This window comes from Sprattus sprattus (genome assembly GCF_963457725.1).
Source record: "Sprattus sprattus genome assembly, chromosome: 3".
Lineage (NCBI taxonomy): Eukaryota > Metazoa > Chordata > Actinopteri > Clupeiformes > Clupeidae > Sprattus > Sprattus sprattus.
This window is the reverse complement of record NC_137922.1, coordinates 15,586,540-15,608,599: the sequence shown is the minus strand read 5'-3', so window position 1 is coordinate 15,608,599 and position 22,060 is coordinate 15,586,540. Positions and strand designations below refer to the sequence as shown.

Here is a 22,060-nt window from a genome sequence, read left to right as displayed (position 1 = left end):
CAATTACATCACCATCAGCAGGCTCTTCAGAAGAAAAGTGCGCTAGCAAGATAACTCCTTGATGTGGTAAGTAGTAGTAATGTTAAACTATGTAACTGTGCTTTACACATTTTATGCCAAGACTGACATGTTTACACAATAGGCAACAAAATGGTTCATATGTTGTATTAAGCAGTTCGTAAGAATTTGAACGCATTCATTACAATGTTATGTATTTAAGCTTGTCACGGTGTTTGGGGTATTGTACGCGAGTTGGAAATAGATAGGTTGTCTCTCATGCGTTTCTGCAATGAAAATTTGTGCAGATGGCCAATCCTAAAGTTGCCCTTGTGACCGGCTCTAACAAGGGTATCGGTCTGGCGGTTGTGCGTGCACTGTGCAAGGAGTTTGCAGGGCACATATACCTGACCTCCCGGGATGTGGGTCGAGGAACAGCGGCAGTAGAGAATCTGAAAGCGGAAGGTCTGAAACCTTCGTTTCATCAACTGGAGATCACAGACTCGGAGAGTGTGCGTGCAGCACGGGACTACTTCCAGGAATACTATGGTGGTGTGGACGTTCTAGTCAACAACGCCGCCATAGCATTCAAAAGTAATTACATTCTTGTTATGTATAGTTCGTTTAATAACTACAATGGGATTAGATGGCTCTAAATGATCAAAGTTTCCCTCCACAGTGGCCGACACAACACCATTTGGGAACCAAGCAGAGGTGACACTGAAAACCAACTTTTTTGCAACCAGAGACATGTGCAATGTGTTTCTTCCAATCATAAAACCCGGTGGTAAGTCCTACTGACATCAAAATCTCTTCACGTAAACTTTGCTTGATTGTAAAGTTTAAAGGCCTTTATTACTGCATGGATAGGTCAGTAGCCAACCTCTTTTGACCTGCAACAGGTGGTTCTGGTCATGAGTGGTTTAAGTAAAAACAAATACGATGCTACTCATCCAACATGTTGTTTGACCCCGAGCAGGTAGAGTTGTAAACATCTCTAGCGGCTTGGGCTCCTCCGCCTTGAGCAGATGCAGCCCGGAGCTTCAGGCCCGCTTCCGCAGTGATGACATCACAGAGGAAGAGCTGGTGGCCTTGATGGAGCGCTTCGTCAAGGAGGCCCAGGAGGGCGTTCACGAGGAGAGAGGCTGGCCCAGCACCGCATACGGCATCTCCAAGACTGGCCTCACCGTCCTCTCCAGGATCCACGCCCGCAGGCTGAGGCAGGAGAGACCGCAAGACGGCATCCTGCTCAACGCCTGCTGCCCAGGCTGGGTGAGGACTGACATGACAGGGCCCAATGCTCATAAGTCACCAGAGGAGGGCGCTATCACCCCTGTGTACCTTGCCCTGCTGCCCCCAGGGGCAAAGGAACCTCACGGACAGTTTGTGTCGGAGAAGACAGTGCAGCCTTGGTGAGCAGGTTGTTGATCAGGGGAGTTGAGATCTCTTGATGGTAATTTAGCTGACGTCCTTGGACAACTCTTTGGTCTTGCCCATGGTGGTGAGGTTGAAGGTGTGCAGTATGATTCTTTGGACAGGTTTCTTTTATAAACGTCACCAGTTGAGATCAGTTGTACCTTGTTAGACCTATTGAGGACTAATCTGTGTGCTTCTTGGGCACATAACTGGTCATTTTGAGCCAGAATTCTTGCTGTTTGCTTGGGGGTTCAAATACTTATTTTTTGCATCAAATGCAAATAAAGTCATAAATGTTATAAAATGCAGTTTTCTGATTTTTTTTGGTTGATATTCTGTTTCTGACCCGCGCGACGTGAATGATGTCATTAGTACACTACCCAACAGCTACACCTACGTCTGCTAACACTACAGAATGCATAATTCCTACGGGCACTGCACTAGTTGCACAAAAGGCTATTCTTTAACGAATTATTTTAATGTATTGATCTCACCTTCACCATTAAGGACTGGATCATGCTATCAGTTTGGCCTCCAGGACATGAGAACTCCAATGAGGGTGGCACGTGTGGAAGGGTGGCATGTAGAGGAGTGGCACATGTGGAAGGATGGCACGTGTGGAGGGGTGACACGTGCAGAGGGTGGCATATGTGGAAGTTCCCCACAGTGTGGCTCACCTGAAATTGTAATCGCACAACCTTTAACCTGCGTTGTGTTTGGCGGCAATCGAGGGACTGGGACACTCTCAGGATGACGGATAAAGCAGTCTTTATTGCCTGCACAATGGGTCATCAAATCCTCTCAGGATGATGGATAAAGCAGTCTTTATTGCCTGCACAATGGGTCATCAAATACTCTCAGGATGATGGATGAAGCATTCTTTATTGCCTGCACAATGGGTCATCAAATACTCTCAGGATGATGGATGAAGCATTCTTTATTGCCTGCACAATGGGTCATCAAATGCACAATAGTGAGCATGGGCATGAGTCTGGTCCGCCTGCAGCAGTTATTGTCCCTTCTGCTCTGGCCTATTACATTAATAATATTCTGTTCTATTACTACAGTCATTTCAAGAGAGTCCAGGTGAAAAATACTGTGAGGCTTTAGAAGCAAAAGAGACTGGGGAGTATCACTCTTTTGCCCTGGAAGGAAATGCAAAGCTGAATTCAATCAATCCAGGCCAGTTCTTACAAAGCCTTGTGAACAATCTTGAGCGACACTTGTATTTCGAAGTCAAGAAATAGCCGTTCATTTTTTGTTAATGTAGAAAAAGTGTCATATGTGTGTCTGTGTGAGTATGCACAGATACTATGTTCCCTCTACCTTTCAGGCTATTTGTTTAACTTCCACTGTGAATTATCCTTACTTGATTTATCTATCATAAATCACTCATTGCAGTCATCTACCTCATATGTCATATGTCTTACCCAGATACAAAATATAAGTTTTTTTCTGATTGGCTATTGTGTAGCCCATTTCTTTTTTTTGATTGGCTGATAAGTGGCACCTCACAGCAGAACTGCAGGGGATTCGGTAAAACGGGGGGTTTTTTTTCAGCGTGAGAAATACGATGTGTGACGGGAGTGCGTGACAAAAGACCGAAGTGAGTGACTGTCACGCTCAATGCGTGGTCTCAGCATTGATATTTCTGACCCTTTTGTGCTTTGTAGATAGGAAAATGCTACCCAAAAAGAAGAGGTATCAGAAGTTTTTTTCACCACCCATAGAGTAAGTAGCTGTAGCTATCAAGAAGACCAGGTCGTCGTTAGTTAGCTAGTAGGAAAACGACCAGCACAGTGCAAACCTGGCCATCACCACCCATTCTACAATGGAAACATGTTTTGTACGTTTTTAGTGTTTAGACTCTAGAGCATGTAACTTTTGCATAAATCCATCCCTAGCGTCTGCAATCTTTCGACCAGTGTGTTAGCAGCAGCTGGTCTTGTTGAAGCCAGAAGGATAAGTTTAGCCTAGTACCAGCAGGCTAGCAACTCAAAAGTGATATTAACTAGTAATAAGTAGGCCTTTATGATCCCTTGGATAGTAATAAGGCTATCTCAGTTCCCTGTAATCTCTCGACCAATGTCAGCAGTCAACTAATCATGGTTAGTGTCTGTATTAAATTGATGAATTGCTGTGCAGGAAAAACAGCAGCCTGAAGCTACAGATGTAGAGCAGGGTGATGATGAATCAGCATCAGGTGTTCAGATGAGACGTTGAATGGTCCATTTAGGTAAAGATTGCATTAAAATGCAGTTTTTTAAGGGATTTTTAGACAATGTTACCCATGAATGTTATCATTCACACTGGCTATTTTGAGAATAAATGTTATACTTGTAGGTAGTAAAAAGGTGCAATAAGTTGGGATGCCCAAAAGTATGCATCATTTCATTCTTTAATACATTATTTCATTGCTCAGAAATCCAGTACAGATGATGTAGGCCTAGTACAGCTCCATTAAAACAGAACAAACAAATGCATTGCGTGTACTTCTCAATAGGTCATTTTGTTCATTAAGGCATTATTTTTAAATGCATTCAGGAAACTTAGAAATCCAGTGTAGATGTCAGGGCTTCAGGTGAGGTCTTACTCATGTTTGGGATATCCAAAAAGGACAACCAAAATATAATTTTATTATTAGTTAGTACACAAATGTTTGCCTGTTCAATATAACATCAACTTAGTTTATTTTTATATGGCGGGGGGGTCTGCCGAGCAGTGTCACTACCAATGCTGAGACCAAAACTACTAAGATCTCAGCATGCTGTTATGAACCAAACAAACACAATTATGTACAATCCACAATTAAACATGATTGAATTCCCATAACCTCATGTCAGTCTACACATCCCTGCCACAGATCCACTTCAGATTCGACAGCCATCGTCAAATTACAGTATGTTAGTGCAGCTGAAGTGGTTTTTAAAGAAGTACAGGAGACGGTTCAATGTGACGTTACTCTGCTTCCTGAAGGAGAGGTATTGATTGTTCCCTGGCCTCCGGCCATGATGGTCAACGGAGACGTGGTTGCATGACGCTATCAGTAGTTTCCCAACAGCATCCACAAAGAACTCTGTCAGTGAAGGAGACAGGGAGTGAACTGCATGCATTCTCATATCATATCGTATCTGACAATATGGTGATTCTGTTTTGTATGTTATTCCTACGTTTCTTATACTTCTTATTAAAGTGCATGGAATTCCCTGTATTGTTATTCCCAGGTGGCTTCTTATTACAGTGCATGAAATTGTTATTCCTACGTTTCTTTTACTTTTTCTTCTTCTTCTTCTTCTTTTTACCAACTTTTGAGCTTAATTCAGCTCAAACTGCTTAAGGTAGAAACTTTGTTCGAAATCTGTTGCGTATGACTTGTAAAGGAACTTCTGAACTTTATACTTTTTAAGATATTAGAGAAAAATGTATACACATTTTCCCATTGACTAACATTGGGCTTTTGTGACATAGGTTCATTAAACTAGCTTGCACCTGTGCTTCACTGACACCTGTGCCAGTCACACTCATCTCTCTGCTTCACTCCATTTTCTCTCCTTCTTTCAATATTTTCCCTCTTTACTGTCTCTAAATCTCATTATACATAGCTACTCCTGTTCACTCTTCTTTCGTTTCTTCTTTCAATTACTCTGTCCATCAATTTTTTTTTGACTTTGACTTTGAAGTCTCCTATCCTCACTTCCATTTCCTTTACTTCCTCCATGCCATGTCTATATCTTCCACTTCATCCATCGATCATTCTAACATCATCTTCCTCCAGTCCATTCTTTCATATTTTAACTCATTCCCTCTCTCTGTTGAACTTCCATCCACTTGTTTGTTTTCTATCCCTATCCAACTCCTCTTTCTCACACTCCATCTCTCTGCTTCACTCCATTTTCTCTCATTCTTTCACTATTTTCTCTCTTTACTCTATCTTCCTGTCTTTATCCATAGCCACTCTTGGTCACTCTTTTTCCTTTCTTCTTTCACTCTTGTTCACTCTTCTTTCCTTTCTTCTTCCTTTCTTAACTTTTGGATTTCATGCAATGGTATTTCCTTCAGGAAATGCATATTCTGGTTATTATTATTAATAATAATAATAATAATAACAATAACTAATAATACTAATTAAAATTGAACCACTCTGAATAACTTAAAGGGAGAATTTGAACTGCAACTAAAAAAAAACTGACTCGGTCTTGAAGATGCTAAAAATGAAAGAGGTGGTCCTGCATTATCACTTACCTGTGTGGCCAATCCTATTGAGCCGAGGATCAAATATCACCTTCCGCACCGAGTCAGTCCGTGCAAGGAAGAAGTTGACGACCACGTTGCTGAGGGAACACTGAGGGAAACCAGGCACCCTCTCCTTGTAGGATCCACCGAACCGGAGCAGGCAGCCCCCCTCATCTTCCTGCCCTTCCTCGTATGCCATCCGGGAACTGAACACCGTCTTGCCTGCTACACCACCCACCTGGGTACAGACACATTGTTTTATCTCGTGTCAGACAATCAGAGCTACCCCCTAGCCGCTGACTGGGGTTAAGATATGACTCCATGCAGATCCAATTTATTATGCATCATTGATGACGTGGATGGTTATTATTATTAGATTGATTTCCCGTTGCTAACGGTTGCTATTTGCTCAGTTGCCGGAGTTGTTGCAACCCCATTTTACTGCTGTTGTACAATCATGCATGTCACAAATACATCTATTGAATCTTGTCAATGTAACTATTTATTGTATGACTACAAGAGTATTTTGACATTACTATATCTGTATGTTCCCCTATGGCATCACAAAAACGTCATACCACCACCACCAGCAACCACAACAACAACAATTTAACCTCAGCCTAGTATATAAGTATGTAACATCATAGCCATAAGAACATGTTGTCCTCTGCATCACTGATGAGAGTAGGAAATTACCATGTCCAGCTCAGGCATGCTCTCCATGACCTCCACCAGCTTCTCTATCTGGGTTCGCTTTGTGAATGTGAAGTCATCGTCCACCCAGAGGAAGTACTTAGTGGTGACCTGAGACACAGCCAGTGTCCTTCCTGCAAACCATCCCTGATAAGAAAGCATGCATAGAAAAGATGATTATAAAGGAAAACAGATGCTGTCCAGATTCCACAAATTGCAACTTCAGGCAATAATTTGTCCTCAATGGGAAATGCTTATAGAGAAATGGCATTGATGGTGCGCTGCGCTGCTTCTTAATACAGTAATACAACCTGCAATAAATAGCCTAGAATTTGGACAGTAACTAAGTACAATAACTATACACATTGAGGGGTATTTAATGCAGCTACAGGAAACCCCTGAATTGTAACATCCCAACATAGTAGCCAACACAGCCGAATGATGTGTAATTAAATGCAGCACATTATTGATATAACGTTTTCAGTGACAATAATTACTAATTATTCATAATGTAAAGCACTACAAGGATATTTGCACCTGTAATAACAAAACAGCTGACATCTCCTTGCCAATAGCCTAATACTACACTTATACCACCAACCCTACTAACAACAATCATTCTTTAATTATGTCAACATGCACACACTTGACCTTTTTATGAGATTTATGAGGCTTTCTTAGCTGATACAGTTGTCTGAAGATAAGGAAATGACCCTGTGATATTCACCCTAGTTACCTCAGGACTCCGGAACTGCATATAAGTACATTTATTAGACAAACAACAACAACAATTGCAATAGGGCTCCCCTCCCAGCACAAGGCTGAAAGTGAAGCAATGACAAACCCATCGCACAAGGTTTATATAGACAGAAATTTAGCTTTCAGCAGTGATACGTCTCAGGCTCCCTGTCTTGCAAGGATGGCAGTTTTGCACAAGGTCGGAAGAAGCACACTTCCCTTCTTATCACCTCTGGTCTAAACATGCTCTTGTACATACAGTATTATGCAGACTAAGTGGCACCTAATAATCTAAGTTACACACACGCACAGAAAAGCCATGTTCCTGCTTTCATAAGCACATGATTCATATAAGGCAATTAATAATACAAGGCACTTGATTATTATATTCTTAAGTCATTAACAGTGTTTGGAAATAATCTCCATCACCCTGTACCTCTGCTCTTTAACAATAAGGTATTTGTGTGTGTGTGTGTCAGTCCAACTCTACTCGGCATGCAGTGTGAAATGGGTCTGTGTGTGTGTGTTTAAGATCTTAGGTCCGGTTTTACATTAATGTTAAAAGCAGTCACAGTACAGTAGTAGTGGACCTACCAGTTAGGTAATTGGAAATATTTAATTAAAAAAAAATGGCAAATGCTGATTGCTCTTATGTTGAGTATTCAAACAGGCTGCTGTGTTGACAGGGTGAATATTTTACAATGTCTGTGTATTTGTTTGCCAGAGAGAAAGGAAAAGAGGGAGGGAGGGCAGGAGGGGAATGAGAGAGGGTGGGAGGGTTGGTTTGTGTTCTTGTGGATCTGTCTGATTGTGTGCTTGCAGGTGAAATCATTAATTATCCTGTAGCTATAGGATCAAGCATGTGAAACAGAAAGATCTGACCTTAGTGTGACCATAGTACACATGTGCAATATGAATTATTGAAATTAACTTCTACCTGTCCGGGAGGCATGAAGTACTGTTCAATGTCAGAGCCATTCACTTTGATTGGGTCAAAGTTGTCATCAGCAATGATTATCTTCATGGTCTGATAGTACTGGCGGATGCTGTCGATCAAGGTGTTCAGCTCGAAGTACCTAAGGAAGGTCTTGGTGGTGATGGTCACCTGTGAGTTTATATCTAGGGTGAAGAAAGTATTATTTACTGCTGCTGCTACTTCTATTGTGGAATTTGTAATTATGTTAAAACTGAATTTAAAGCACAAAATAAAAAGTTTTGTCATACTAACAATATGTTGAGGTAAACAGTAAAGAGACAATATCAATAATGTGCTGCATTTAATTACACATCATTCGGCTTCGTCATCATTCGGTTGGCCACTATGGTGTGTTGTGCGGAAGGTTTGCCATATGTAGCGGGCGTTCCTCAGTGCCGCACGCCCAAATGTACAAATACGCATGCACCCGATGCTTGGTTCACTCCAGTCCACTAGGGACCGAGGTGTCATTGGACGCACTCTACCAGGCAGGGAAGGATAAGAGAAGGACTTGGGGAGTTTTTGTTTGAGCTTGATGCCTTGACACCTGTGTTTGTTCCTTCACTTTTCAGGGTAATATAACCTTTTCTCGTGGGTTTGAACTGCTGCAAATGAATGTGTATGATATAAAATCAAGCAAACTGGTTAATGGGGTGTTATTTGGGGTTGTACTTTATTAAAGGATGTCTATGTGTGTTTAATGATGTTTGTAGATTGTGATTGAACATAGATTTGGGCCACTGATGGTGGTAGCCTGTCTTGAATAATTATGCAATTGTTAGTGAACCTGAAATGATGGTGGTAGCCTGTCTTTTAGTGATCTTTAATAAAGGGAACTCCATGCCTTGACACCTGTGTTTTTTCCTTCACTTTTCAAGTGTAAGGAACCTGCTTGTGCTGGCCCAAGTTCCCCTAGGCTTGAGGCCGGTAACACATACCTTCCCCTAGATCAAATATGATGGGCACGGAGGGTTGCTGGATGACTACGGGAAAGGTGACATTGTGTTTCTCAAACAGGAAATGCACTAGAGAGAAGAAGAAAGGCACAAGGTTAACAGGAGAACCACCAAGGGGCAAATTAAGGATTGCTTGTATTCTCAGAACTTCTGTTTAACACCTCCACTTAATGTCTTTTCATATAAGGCAGTGCCTCGTTTCTATACCCCAATACATAACCCCTTGTTAACAGAAACCAAGGAAATATTACTTTACTCTTAACCCTTAAAAAATATTTATTCTTGTCTTGCCACCATTGGCTGTGTTCTTTCCCTTGGTGGTTTCAGCTTTGTCACCTTAAGACAATATTTATGGTTAACAGTGCTATGTACATGAAATAAACTCGAGACTAAACTAAAAATAGCCCTTACGACGGCTTCCGGTGACGCCATGTTCTGAGAAAGTCGCAAGGAGTGTTGGCTCCCTCTAAACTCAGTGTGGTTTGGCTGTTTGCTAGATTAAAATAATATTCTTATGATAAAGGGGATAAGTTTAGTTCTAAGGAAAGATATGACCACGTCCAGAGATACAAGAAACGCAGGGAAGCAGCAAAAATCCCAAGAAGAGGCAAAAGGGAAAAAAGGGCCGCTGTTTAACGTTGCCCCGGGCAACGCTAGTGGAGAAGAAGGAGCATTTAATATGGCGGAGATACTTCGAGAACTGAAAGAATTAAGGAAAGAAAATCAGGAGTCGTTTACTGACACCAAAGCCTCGTTGTCTAGACTTGAAACGTCGGTAACGGATCTAAAACAACGGATGGAGAATCTCGAACAGAGGGTTGAAGAGACGGAGACCAGAGTCGGCGTAGATGAAGATACTAGTCAACGACATGACAGGATGCTCCGGCACCTGGTGAGACGTGAGGCGGCCCTCACTGACCTATGTGATGACCTGCAGAACCGAATGCGCCGTAACAATTTGAGAATCTATCAAGTCCCTGAAGAAAGTGAGAAAAGAGATATGGCTGGATTTGTAAAAGAACTTATTAAAACTACGCTGCAGCTACCGCCTGAAATGAACGTACGTATTGAGAGGGCGCACAGATCTTTGGGGCTAAAACCAGACATTACCGCACCTCCGCGCTCCATCATTGTGAGATTTCAGGATTACACAGTGAAAGAAGCGGTGCTACGACAAGCATGGACGCAGAAACAAGTCCAGTTTCAGGGAAAGCTCATATACTTTGACCAAGATTACTCTCCGGAGGTACAGAGGAAAAGAGCGCGGGTACGTGCAGTTATAAAGCAGCTGAAGGAGAAGGGGATTCGGGCCGGATGCCGCTTTCCTGCGCAGCTTAGAGTCACCTTGGAGACGGGAGTGAAAACTTTTCCAACGCTGGTAGAGGCTCTGCCGACCCTTGGGGAGTTGGGCATCGTGGTGCATGTGAGTGAGAGAGAGAAGATGGAACGTGATCTTTCGAGATTGACATGGCAAAGGCAGGAGGATGGGAAGAGAGGAAGAGGAGCGGCATCTCTGAGGGACACAGATCTACGGTCTTTTCTGCAGGATTGAGAAAATGACTCTTGTGCACAGGTTACGCTAACAGACTTTTGAAAGTTTAACGCATGACAGGAATGAGACATTTTATCCCCTCATATGACATTTGAAACGGCTAGCCACACTGAATATAAGTGATGAGTATATGTGACTGATATTTAAGGTAAGAGGGAGTGAAAGGCTCCTATTTTTCTTTATGATAATACCCAAGATGGGACGAAAACCTCACCAGGGAATTGGTTTTGTTCTTTGGTCTGTGGTTTGTTTGGCACTTTGTGCATATTCCCCAGAGAGAGTTAGAGGTCACAACTCTCTGCCTATAATACAACAGGGGCTGGTGAACACATTTCTTCAGCCAGCTGGGTTTATGGAAGCTAAAGGTGTTTATTTTGTTCATTTAAATGTGTTTGTTCTTAGTTCTTATATCCTTGACATGTCTGTTAAGTCCACACAAGTTAATGAGGTAATTTTTGAAGTAAGGCTTTTTATTTTAAACACAGGGGATTTTAGGGGAAGGAAAAAAAACGAGAAACAAGATTACTTATGTCTGATTTAGGGGTTGTCAGTTATAATGTTAAAGGTATCAATCATCCCATTAAGAAGAAAAAGATTCTATCTCAGTTAAAAAAATTCAATTGTTCAATAGTATTACTACAGGAAACTCACCTAAATGAGGCTGAGCACAAGAAATTGAGAAGAGATTGGGTGGAGCAGGTGTTCTATGCATCTTGTCCAAATAGTAGAAAGAGAGGAGTGGCAATTTTGATTAGTAGATCCAGCGGTCTTGCAGTACATAGGGAAGTAAAGGATATTCAGGGCAGGTATATAGCAGTCATAGGAAAAATAGGTGGAATAGATCTGACCATCATGAATATTTATGCTCCGAATGAAGATGATCCTTCGTTTTTTAAGGATGTTGCATCCATATTGGCAAGGGAAGCTAAAGGTACCATCATTTTAGGAGGAGACTTTAATTGTGTCTTAAATGCAAAATTAGACAAATTACCTACAGACCATGGACCCCCTAGCAGGAAAGCTAGAGCTGCAAAACATCTGTTGGAAGAGTTAGGGCTTGAAGATGGCTGGAGAGTCAAGAATCCAACGACAAAAGATTTTACATTTCTGTCTATGGTTCATGGCTCATACTCTAGGATTGATCTGATTTGCATTTCAAAGCAGAGCCTTCATAAAATTAAGGAGTGTGTTATAGAACCTATTACTCTATCTGATCATGGCCCAGTAAGACTGAAATTGAACTTGGGTTTCGAAAGGCATTTTAAATACTGGAGATTAAACATCTCTTTGCTAACAGACCCGATAACCCAAGAGCAACTAAAACAAACTATAGAAGAATACTTTGCAATAAATGATAATGGAGCAGTATCCCCCTCCACCCTTTGGGATGGGGCTAAGGCGGTGCTGAGAGGGAAATGTATAGAAATAGCTGTTAAATTAAACAAACAGAGACTTGAAAAGGAGAAACAATTGGATCTAAAAAGATTGGGACATGAGCATAGAGTAACTGGGGACAAAAATATATTGACACAACTAGAGGAGTGTAGATCTGCTCTGGACGAATTACTTACACGCAAAGCCGAGGGGGCGCTCAGATATACAAATCAAAGATATTATGAGATGGGGAATCGAGCAAGCCGGCTACTTGCCTTCCAGTTGAGAAAGGAGCAGTCAAACCGTATTGTTCCTACAATAAGGCACCCAACATCCTTAGCTGAGGTTTCACATCCAGTAGAAGTGGCAGAGGCATTTCAAACTTTTTACAAGAATCTTTATGATGCACCAGAGGAAGCACCAAACATGGTGAAAATGGAGGGAATATTTAAAGATCTTAACTTAGTAAAGCTATCAGATGCAGAGGCAGAAGAGTTGACGGCCCCAATTTTAGAAAGTGAAATAGAAGGTGTCATCAGATCTCTGAAAAACAACCGTTCCCCAGGGACAGATGGCCTGCCTGGAGAGCTTTACAAGACCTTTATGAAGGAGCTTGTGCCTAAGCTTTGTGGGCTCTTTAACTATGCATTGCATGAGAATGACCCACCCAAGAGCTGGTCAGAGGCTATAATAACAGTCATACACAAAGAGGGGAAGGATCCACTAGAGTGTGGCGCCTATAGGCCAATTAGTCTGCTTGGAAGTGATGTAAAGATTCTTAGTTCTATACTGGCGAATAGAATGCAGAAATACCTAAGGAACTTAATCAATCCTGATCAGACTGGGTTTATCCCGGGCCGTCAAGGTGCAAATAATATTAGAAGAGTTCTAAATTTACAATCAGTAGCAAGAGACTCTGTTCTTCCTTCAATGCTTCTCAGTCTTGATGCCGAGAAGGCGTTTGATAGGGTGGACTGGTCATATTTAAATTATACTATGGAACAAATGGGATTTAATTTGACATTTATTAAATGGATTAACACTCTAAATAAAGACCCAATATCAAGAGTTAGAGTTAACGGACACTGCTCTCAATTCTTCAAACTTAAGAAGGGGGTTCGACAAGGAAATCCAGTGTCTCCTATTTTGTTTGCACTAAGTATTGAACCATTGGCTGAGTTAATAAGGGTTAATGATCAAATTGAAGGTATAGCAGATAAGGGGGGCATGATGCATAAGATATCGTTGTTTGCAGATGATGTTCTTTTGTTTATAAGAAATCCCTTGTCATCTATACCAGCGGTTATGCAATGTCTGAGGAACTATGGAGAAGTTTCAGGACATAAGGTTAATGAGGGGAAATCAGAAGCAATGATGATCACAGGAAGCTGGCCTACACAATTGGACAGACTTGTGAGATTTAGATGGTCAAAAGGGGGCTTTAGGTACTTGGGGGTGATTTTGACTCCTATTTCCTCTCAATTATACAGCACAAATTATGACAAACTTATTTCCCAGATCAAAAACGACCTGGAAAGGTGGGAGATGCTTCCTCTTTCCTTGGTTGGGAGGGTAGAAACCATTAGGATGAATGTTCTGCCAAGGCTGTTATTTCTTTTTTGCTCTCTTCCTATTGTTGTCCCGGTATCCACATTTAAGATCTTAGATAAGCTTGTTTCCCGATTCATATGGCAGAACAAGAGGCCGAGAGTGAGACTCAAAGTTCTCTGCTTACATAAAGAAAAGGGCGGTTTATCTTTGCCTCATTTCAGAAGTTATTACTGGGCAGCACAATTTAGGGTACTGGTCTCCTGGATGAGATTGGATATGGAAACAAAATGGGTACATATAGAGCAAAGTTCAGTAAACACATCACTCTCAGCCCTCCCCTTTCTGACGACAAAAGCATTGCGTAAACTAAGAATACAAAATGAATGGGTTAAGTATACATTAAAGGTTTGGAAGAAAATACGACAGGTATTAAATCTATCATTATCTGTCTCTAGGGCAACAAAAATAACTGATCTTTCGGATTTTTTGCCTGCTAAATTAGACAGTGGTTTTAGAAGATGGGCGGAGAAGGGTTTGACCACAACAAGTCAATTATTTGAAGGAATGACTCTCAGGGCTTTTGCACAACTTCAAGCTAAGTATGGTATTGAATCTAAGGATCTATTCCGATACCTCCAACTTCGGCACTATTTGACCACACCCAAGGAATGGGGGAAAATTAAGGAATCACCAGGCAATTTTGAACAATATTGGGTGGAGATAGCTGAGTATCGAATCGAAACAAAACATATAATATCCTGTATATACGGTAGAATTCATATGGACACATCTATTGATACACTGGATATAAAAGGTAAATGGGAATTGGAGGCTAACATCATTATTACAGATGAAGAATGGGAAAGCTCTTGGATGTCCTGGCACAAATGTTTAAGTAGTCCAACCTGGAGAGAATTTAGTTGGAAGCTAAGGATGAGATATTTTAAAACACCCTTAGTAATAGCTAAGTATGACAAGAAGTGTTCCCCTCTCTGCTGGAGAGGTTGTGGTCAAATAGGGGATTTTTCCCACATTTTCTGGGATTGCCCTAAATTGCAGAGGTACTGGGAGGAGGTGAAGGGGAAGATAAAGGAGATCTTGAACTTAGACAGTTCGATTGACCCACAGCAGCTGATTTTGGGAACTATGCCTTCAATGGGGCTAGGGAAAAACACACTGTACATAATCAGAGTTATGATGATAATTGCCCACAAAATGATCACAGTAAACTGGCTCAAACCCCACCCACCTACCGTGGACCAGTGGGCCCAGAGGCTCCATGCTGTGAATTGTATGGAAAGTTTAACTGCAAGTTTACGACTCCGAATGGACATTTATTTAGCAAGATGGACACCTGTTACAGTGTATCTGTTAAAATGAACATTCTGTTGACATCTGACTGGACAAGCTGGATCGATTATGAAACTATGTGAACGCATTGGGATAACTCTTCTGCCATTTGTGTTTTCTTTTTATTTAGTATAGACTTGTAATATATATTGTTATTATAACTATATGTATTATTGTATGCCATTCTGTGTGAGACTCATTGTCAAGGTACTTGTTCTAATAAAAGTTCAAAAAAAAAAAAATAGCCCTTACCCAGGTCGCCCGTTCTGAGGCGGTACACCGTGCTGGTGTAGTGCACTCGGCCCAGAAGGGCATTGAGCCCAGAGGCGCTGGGGGCGGTGATGTTGAGCTGGTTGCCTCCGTCTCCCTCCACCAGCCCATCCGTGCCCGGCTTCTCCACAGACAGCAGGCCTCGAGAGGCCACTAGTGACACCTGTCCGATATTGAGAATGATCATGATACAGCTTAGCCTGGGTCAGCACTCTCTGACCTCGAGGCAGTCCTTTATGTGGTTCTTGTTAGCTCGAACAGCGGTTTTCAACCGGGGGTCCGAGACGGCATTGCAGTGGGTCCGCCACATGAGCCTATGTTGATCAATTCACCATTGATTTTTTCGTAAAGTTCGCTTTGATATTTCAACACATTTCCAGATTACTCTTGAATATCGTGGAAAATATCTAAAATTAGAAAAATGTGTCTAAAGGAGATTTAGGCTGACACTATGTAGTTACACTGCACTACACCTCTTCGTAACAAACCTCATATATGTTCCTCTGTGGGGCATCGACGCCTAGACCTGAAACAATGCCACATAGATGCACTCCATTAAGGTTTGAATCCTTCATTACTACAGTCCAGATAATAATTATGGTCTAAAAGACAGGCACTCCTTCACAAAACTTAACATAAACCCTTTTGTTTTCCTCACTCTGAAGTTAGTTTGCAAATATGCACACAGACACACACACACACACACACACAAACCCCCACACACACACACACACACACACACACACCCCTACCAGGTATCAGAGTCCTCTGGAGAGGCACAACAGTGAATCCCTGTATGGGGTATTGAAGTGGCGAATTGGCAGGAGCCACAAGAAGCAGGTCGAGATGGGATGATGTTCTGCAGGTCAGATATAAAGGAGATGGATATCAAAACAGGGGCGTCTTAATATGAAGGTGGGAAAACAAAGCAGTTTACACAAGAGAAAATAACTAAATTACCCTAAGGGTTAAAAGAGGAAGACAAAGAAACAAATATCTTATCTAAAGAAAATAAAATAAATTAATAATAATACATCAAATCAATATCTGGTGTTTGTGCATTAATCCTGCATCCTACCTGCTCTTATGCTTTCTGTACTCTTCCTGTCGTCTTCTGACGGTACCATTGTCGTTCTTGAAGAAATCCTTCAGTAAGTGCCCTTTGCACGAGCAGTGTGTGGGGGGATGTCTGGAGATTTTTGTGGCACTAGGAGATTGACATGGTGGGAAGAAATATTTAGTCTGGTAAGTAAAAAATAACACTGGATTCTGCAGAGGTGTCCTCAAATATTGACTGGCCTTAAACGCATCATTTTTGAATCTTCATTTTCTAACCATACTTATTCTGAACATGCTAACAATTTCCCCATTCGCTGGGGAATATGTAGCTTCTTGGAAACATCACTATCAATGTGCCGTCTTGCGGATCCAAACAAACCTGTGGTATTATTTGTAAAGTTCTTTAAGTAAAGACATTTCAGTGGCAAACGTTCTTTCACTCTGTAACTAACTGCATATGATTGCCAGTGACTTTGAACCAGTGTATAAAAAAAGCATTAATTTCCTTACACAGTATTGTCTTTGATGTGATTTAGATTTTGTACCTCTGTCGTGGCTGCTGTTGTTGTTGTTACTTGCTATACAACTCATGCAAATGCCAAACTCCACATTGTAACGCATGACAAACATTCGTCTGCAACCCTGAGAACCCCATTCTTGCAGTGAAAAGAATTAGCTAAATGATTTTGCACCTTTCAGATGTTGTTGTAGGAGGCTTCGTATGTAGAAATTAATGGGTTTGAATTTTTTTATGAATCATAATCACACAACAGTCATATACTTATGAATAGTAATTTATTCATAATAACACAAATTTATAATAATATATTTTTGCTCAATAGCCAATCAATTCAGGCCCCTCTGGTGAAGGGACGTGTTGATTGGCTGAAATGTATCACTGTTGCCCATTTACATCCTGTGCTGCTTAATTCTAGAAGGACGCATCGCACTGTGTCAACACTATCGCTCACGGAACTAGAAAAACAGAAAAACAATCTCCCCCCTTCAAAGAACTGGCACCCTGCCCCCCAAAAACAGAGGGCTGTCAAATGTGCTTCCCTGAACATCCAGTCTCTCCTGAACAAAACAATTATATTAAATGATTTATGGCTTGCCCCAGTCACTGTTGCCCATTTACAGGGCCAGGCCTGTGTAAAAACAGCAGAGTGTTTGAGTGCACACACAGAACAGACAGCTGGATGAACTTGAGGAGCAGTTGGCTGAATAAGACAAAAATGTATTTGATTAGAATCATGGATGGCACTTTTAACCAATCTCACCTAGAGAGCGCAGAAGGATCCTTAATCCCAAGGAGGCCTTTCTGAAGGGTAGGCGCGAACAGCACAAGGCAGAGGGACCAGCCAGAGAGGAGCAGAAACCCCACCCATGACTTCCTGAAACGACTCATATTCGATATGAGGAATAACATGTCAGGTTGCTTCTCCCCCTGTCTTTTCCAAAGGCACCTGGTTAATAAGTCTGAGAAGAGATTTTGTTGACGAAAGTAGAGACACACACAGACACACATTTTAATTTGTCTTTGTATGATTTGTATGTAAAGCTTTAGTTTTAAGCATTCATACAGAAAAGAAACAAAAAACAATTAACATCAAATATTCATCAATGTCAATGTTTTTGGAATGATTGGACTGAGAAAAACAGTGTTGAGTGTAAACATTTTTGTTTATGAAACGTGTTGGGGTCAATTGGCTTGTACCATTTTGGTTAGATATTTAACTACACCCAAAACTTTACACATGCCTAATGTAGGCTCATCTCTGACAAAAACACGAACACCAACGATTTATTAAATGTAACATTCATTAACATTATCATTTAAGCCAGGGGTCGCCAACCCGTCGATCGCGATCGGAGTGTCGATCTCCAAAATCATTTTTTTTTTTTTTTTAGTGTCTTCTGAAATGTTTTCTTACGGACTTCCGAAGACCAACGTCAGAAAAGAACTCCACCTGAATTAAGCCCTTCCCACTAAATGCCCCTTCTAAAGCAGCTTGCACACTGCCCCAACAGACAACATTCTCCAACAAACACCAACAGTTGGGTCACTGTGTGCCAGCAGTTGGTGTTTGTTGGTCATTGTCGGGGCTACTGAATAATTGCAACACATAATTAGTCTGATTAGCTTGTTAAGCCTTCAATTCCATAGAATAGAGATGCATTCAATCATTAGAAAAACTATCTAAGGCATACAGTTGCAAGATGTACGTCTCCTTGATTGTCCTCTGAAGAGTGGCAACATGGGGGCCTTGTTGTAGCGAAAATACAACTGTTTCCAATAACAGAGATAATATTCAATCAGAGTCAGAAGTCCGGAGTCCGATAAACTGAAGCTTTATTCCATCCTGCAGACAGATCATCCAAATATGAGAGTGAGGGTCCCCGGGCAAACTCTGAATCTAAGACCCAATGCATTGTCTTTTATACTCATAATTCGTCAGTTTATGCATCATGGACATCACCTTATCTAAAAATGACCCAATCAGAATATTCCCTCATACTTTCACACATTGTATCCTCATTATTAGCCACTCAGAATATTCTCGCTCACCTGTTGCGAGGAGACTTTTGCTTTTGGGGAAGAAAGATCTCCTGCCAATTTTCTTGGTTATCACATGTTGAAAGGCTATGTCGGCCTAGAAAGGCCTCATCAAGTGTGTGCATTTGTATGGTTGTGTGCGTATGCGTGTATTTGTGTGATTGTGTATCCATGTGTGTAGGTGTGTGTGCATCTGTGTGTGTGTGTATGTGTATGTGTAATTGAGTGTTTGTTTGAATGTGTGTATGTGTGTGTGTGCGTGTAAGTGTGTACGTGTGTATGTGTGTAGAAGTGTATCTCTGTATGTGTGTGTATGTATGTAGAAGTGTGTGTGAGTGTGGGTGTAAATGAGTGACCCCCTCCTAACTGCTTTGTTATTTTCCACTGCCCTGCACCTGCACCCTGGTCTTCATGCTCGACCTTACATGATACCCATCCCTGCGCACGGGCCTAATGACAATTGTAGCTGCAATTCTGCTCTATGACCACCACGGCACTGTTTGACAATGATCATTTTCAACAGCCTCAAAACAACTGTCAAATGATCTGAAAACAAAGATGGTTAAACATCGTGGTTTAGGGCAGTGCATGGTTCTCAAACCGGGCCTTGCCTGGGGGTCCGTGAAAAAGTCTGCTTCCAAATGTTTAAAAAAAAAAAAGTTGATTTAATTTATTGCAATACAGTACTATTATATACTATTGTATACTAGTATATATACTATACTAGTATATATACTATTGTTGCACGGTGTACCGATACTAGAAAGGTAGGCCTACCGCGGAAACCTTACGTAAAAAACGATACGATTTTGCATAGTTAAAATAGCACGCAATCAGAGCGCACTGCGTTCCGCTCCCTTTCAGGCTGCCTGCACAGTGGGCAGCCCCGCCCTTGCAGCCACATGCAACCATAGACATGTATATGTCTATGCATGCAACAGGCAGCCCACACTCACAGCGAGTGATCTCATCACAGCATGAACATCTCCAAGGTCACTCATATACAGCCTAACACGAGTAACAAGTTTAGCGACTAGTGATTTTCCCCATCACAGAATTTTGAACCATGCGTAGGCCTATAGTACAATCATAATGCCAGTAATGCAGTGTGTGGTTAACGTAATTTAACCGCATTTTTCACGCTAGTAGGCTAATGTTAACGGCCATAATCTGCTAGATGCATTTACTCTTCCATACGGGTCGTGTTTATCGTTGCAGAAGGCCCTTTTTTTAAAGATAGATCTGATGGCCAAATTGCATGTATTCTCGTTAGATACGTTGATCTAACTTTCAATTTGGCTGCAAGAACGTAGCCCAGTTCATTGTCAAAATTAAACTATAGAAAGACAACGCTATACGTGTATAATCAATGCTATGATGTCCCCATGTAGTTTGCGTTAATATCTTGCTGGAGGCTAATACTAATATGAATGCCATTTGTTGAGTGTTCGTGATCGGGACAACCCTAATACAGACAAGTGCTCATCACATCAGCTATAAAACAACTGCAGATATCTGGCATTTAAAGGTTGCCATCGTTCAGTGACAAACTATGTGCTGAGAGACAGGCACACGCTTCTCATTGATCAAACACACAACACGCACCACTGAAAATAATGAATCATATTTTTTTGTACAGAGATTTGTACGGACTACGGAGAGTCAGTCGAGGTCGGGGAAAGGCTACAAGTTTTAACATTAGGTGGATATTTCATGTTTGTTAATGTCTTTGTTAAAAATAAATCATTAGAATCATCTCCGTTGGAAAACCCTACAATCTGATTTGACATCAATGTGTTTTTAAAGTAAACATTATTTAGCTTCTAATCATATTTTACAAAAAGATAATTTAAAAATATATCCTACATAAGTAATACAAAATGTAATACAATGACTATCCAAAACTCTTGTGATATTAGTAGCCTACGATATGATTTTAGAGTAAAAGAGTCCAAAAGCATATAATATTACAAATAGCAAGCCTATGGTTTAATTTGGGATGCGATTATGAGGGGTCCTGGGAAATTGTTCTGCCCTTTAAGAGGTCTCTGGCCCCATACAGTTTGAGATCCCCTGGTTTAGGGAAATTGATGTGACCAAGAACACACTAAATAGCTTAATTTCAGTGCAACATAAAAAGGAAAATATTTTTTAACCGGCATTGGCATTTTCACAGATGAAATCACCAAATCTAATAGCCTAGGAGCCGGCTTACTGACAGACACCTCACAGACTGTTCAGTCACAACCATCACTGACTTGAGTCACATAATACATTTATCAGTGTTGTGTTGTAACTAGTTGATAAATAAAGCAGTTCATATCAGCCTGCTCATTGCGAATGTGTTTTTTCTTGTTCATATTGTGTGCGGTTAACAAATATTTCGTTTTTATGTTGCTCTAAAATTAAGTTATTTTGTGTGTTATTGGTCACATCAATTTGAAAGCTGGACCAAAGTGTTTAATTCCATTCAATTACAAGTAGGCCAAATAAAAGGTTAAGTTGTAAGTCTGTAGTCTGGACAGTCTTTTGCTATCAGATCTTGCCCAAGGCAGAGTACGTGATCTTTTGGCAAAAACGTTTGGTGACCACTGCTTTAAGCTATCTTAGCACCACCATTGCAAATACATCAACTGCGATTAAGAGTCAAGATATTTAAGTTGAGAACTATATTTCGTTGATTAGTGCCACTTTAAAACAATACACGTAAACATTTGCAATTTGTTTGTTAATTTTAGAGATAACATTGAAGAATTTCATTAAAGTGCGATTTCGATTTATATCTTCAACCTTAAGGTGGTCTAATTCAGCTCCTCAAACCTATTTGGTCAACTAGACCAATAAGGAGCAATTTAGGGAGATAGCAGGTAGCTAATAATTCGCGGGGTCTATGATAAGTCTATAGCCCAGACTGGTGCTGAGATGCAAATGAGAATTATGTGGTTAATTGACACTTACCTGCAAGGTGTCAGAAAGGCGAAGGAAAACTGTGATCCAGTGACCGACGGAACAAGTGCCATTATCAATATGTCGGTATTTATGCAAATCCTCTCAGACACAGCGCACCGGAACGGAACTCAACGGAGCCGCAATTCAGTTCGGCACGGATGTCGACAGATCAACGCATTCCAACGCATGTCGCGCCAAGCTTAGACGATTGCGTTTGAATGCGTTGATCCCTAAAACTTATTTATTAGAAATAACTAACTTCTAAACTTGATGAATCGACTAAAAGTAGGCTAGAGCTTAATGTATTACATTTCATAAAGAATGTATGTGCTTTTTTTTTTGCCATTGGTGTAACGTATAGTGTAAACAACATTACATAGGCTATTTAA

The 22,060-nt window shown here is 41.0% G+C and overlaps 1 protein-coding gene and 1 pseudogene across 2 annotated transcripts; one reads left to right on the top strand and one right to left on the bottom strand.

Annotated features, from left to right (window-relative positions):
- Window position 1: 1 nt before the first annotated feature.
- cbr1 (carbonyl reductase 1) lies at window positions 2-1,678 on the top strand. Its single transcript, XM_080834986.1, has 4 exons — window positions 2-66; window positions 306-591; window positions 677-784; window positions 977-1,678. Exons 2-4 carry the CDS (start codon window positions 306-308, stop codon window positions 1,411-1,413), a joined length of 831 nt encoding a protein of 276 aa, XP_080691112.1. The 5' UTR covers window positions 2-66; the 3' UTR covers window positions 1,414-1,678.
- A 2,629-nt stretch (window positions 1,679-4,307) lies between these two features.
- LOC308362643 (beta-1,4 N-acetylgalactosaminyltransferase 1-like) lies at window positions 4,308-21,742 on the bottom strand (annotated as a pseudogene). Its single transcript has 11 exons — window positions 21,681-21,742; window positions 17,446-17,644; window positions 16,185-16,313; window positions 15,859-15,965; window positions 15,595-15,632; window positions 15,089-15,269; window positions 8,992-9,078; window positions 8,015-8,196; window positions 6,343-6,486; window positions 5,656-5,884; window positions 4,308-4,489 (listed from the first exon to the last, which is right to left on the bottom strand). The product of its transcript is annotated as a beta-1,4 N-acetylgalactosaminyltransferase 1-like (transcript).
- Window positions 21,743-22,060: the final 318 nt, after the last annotated feature.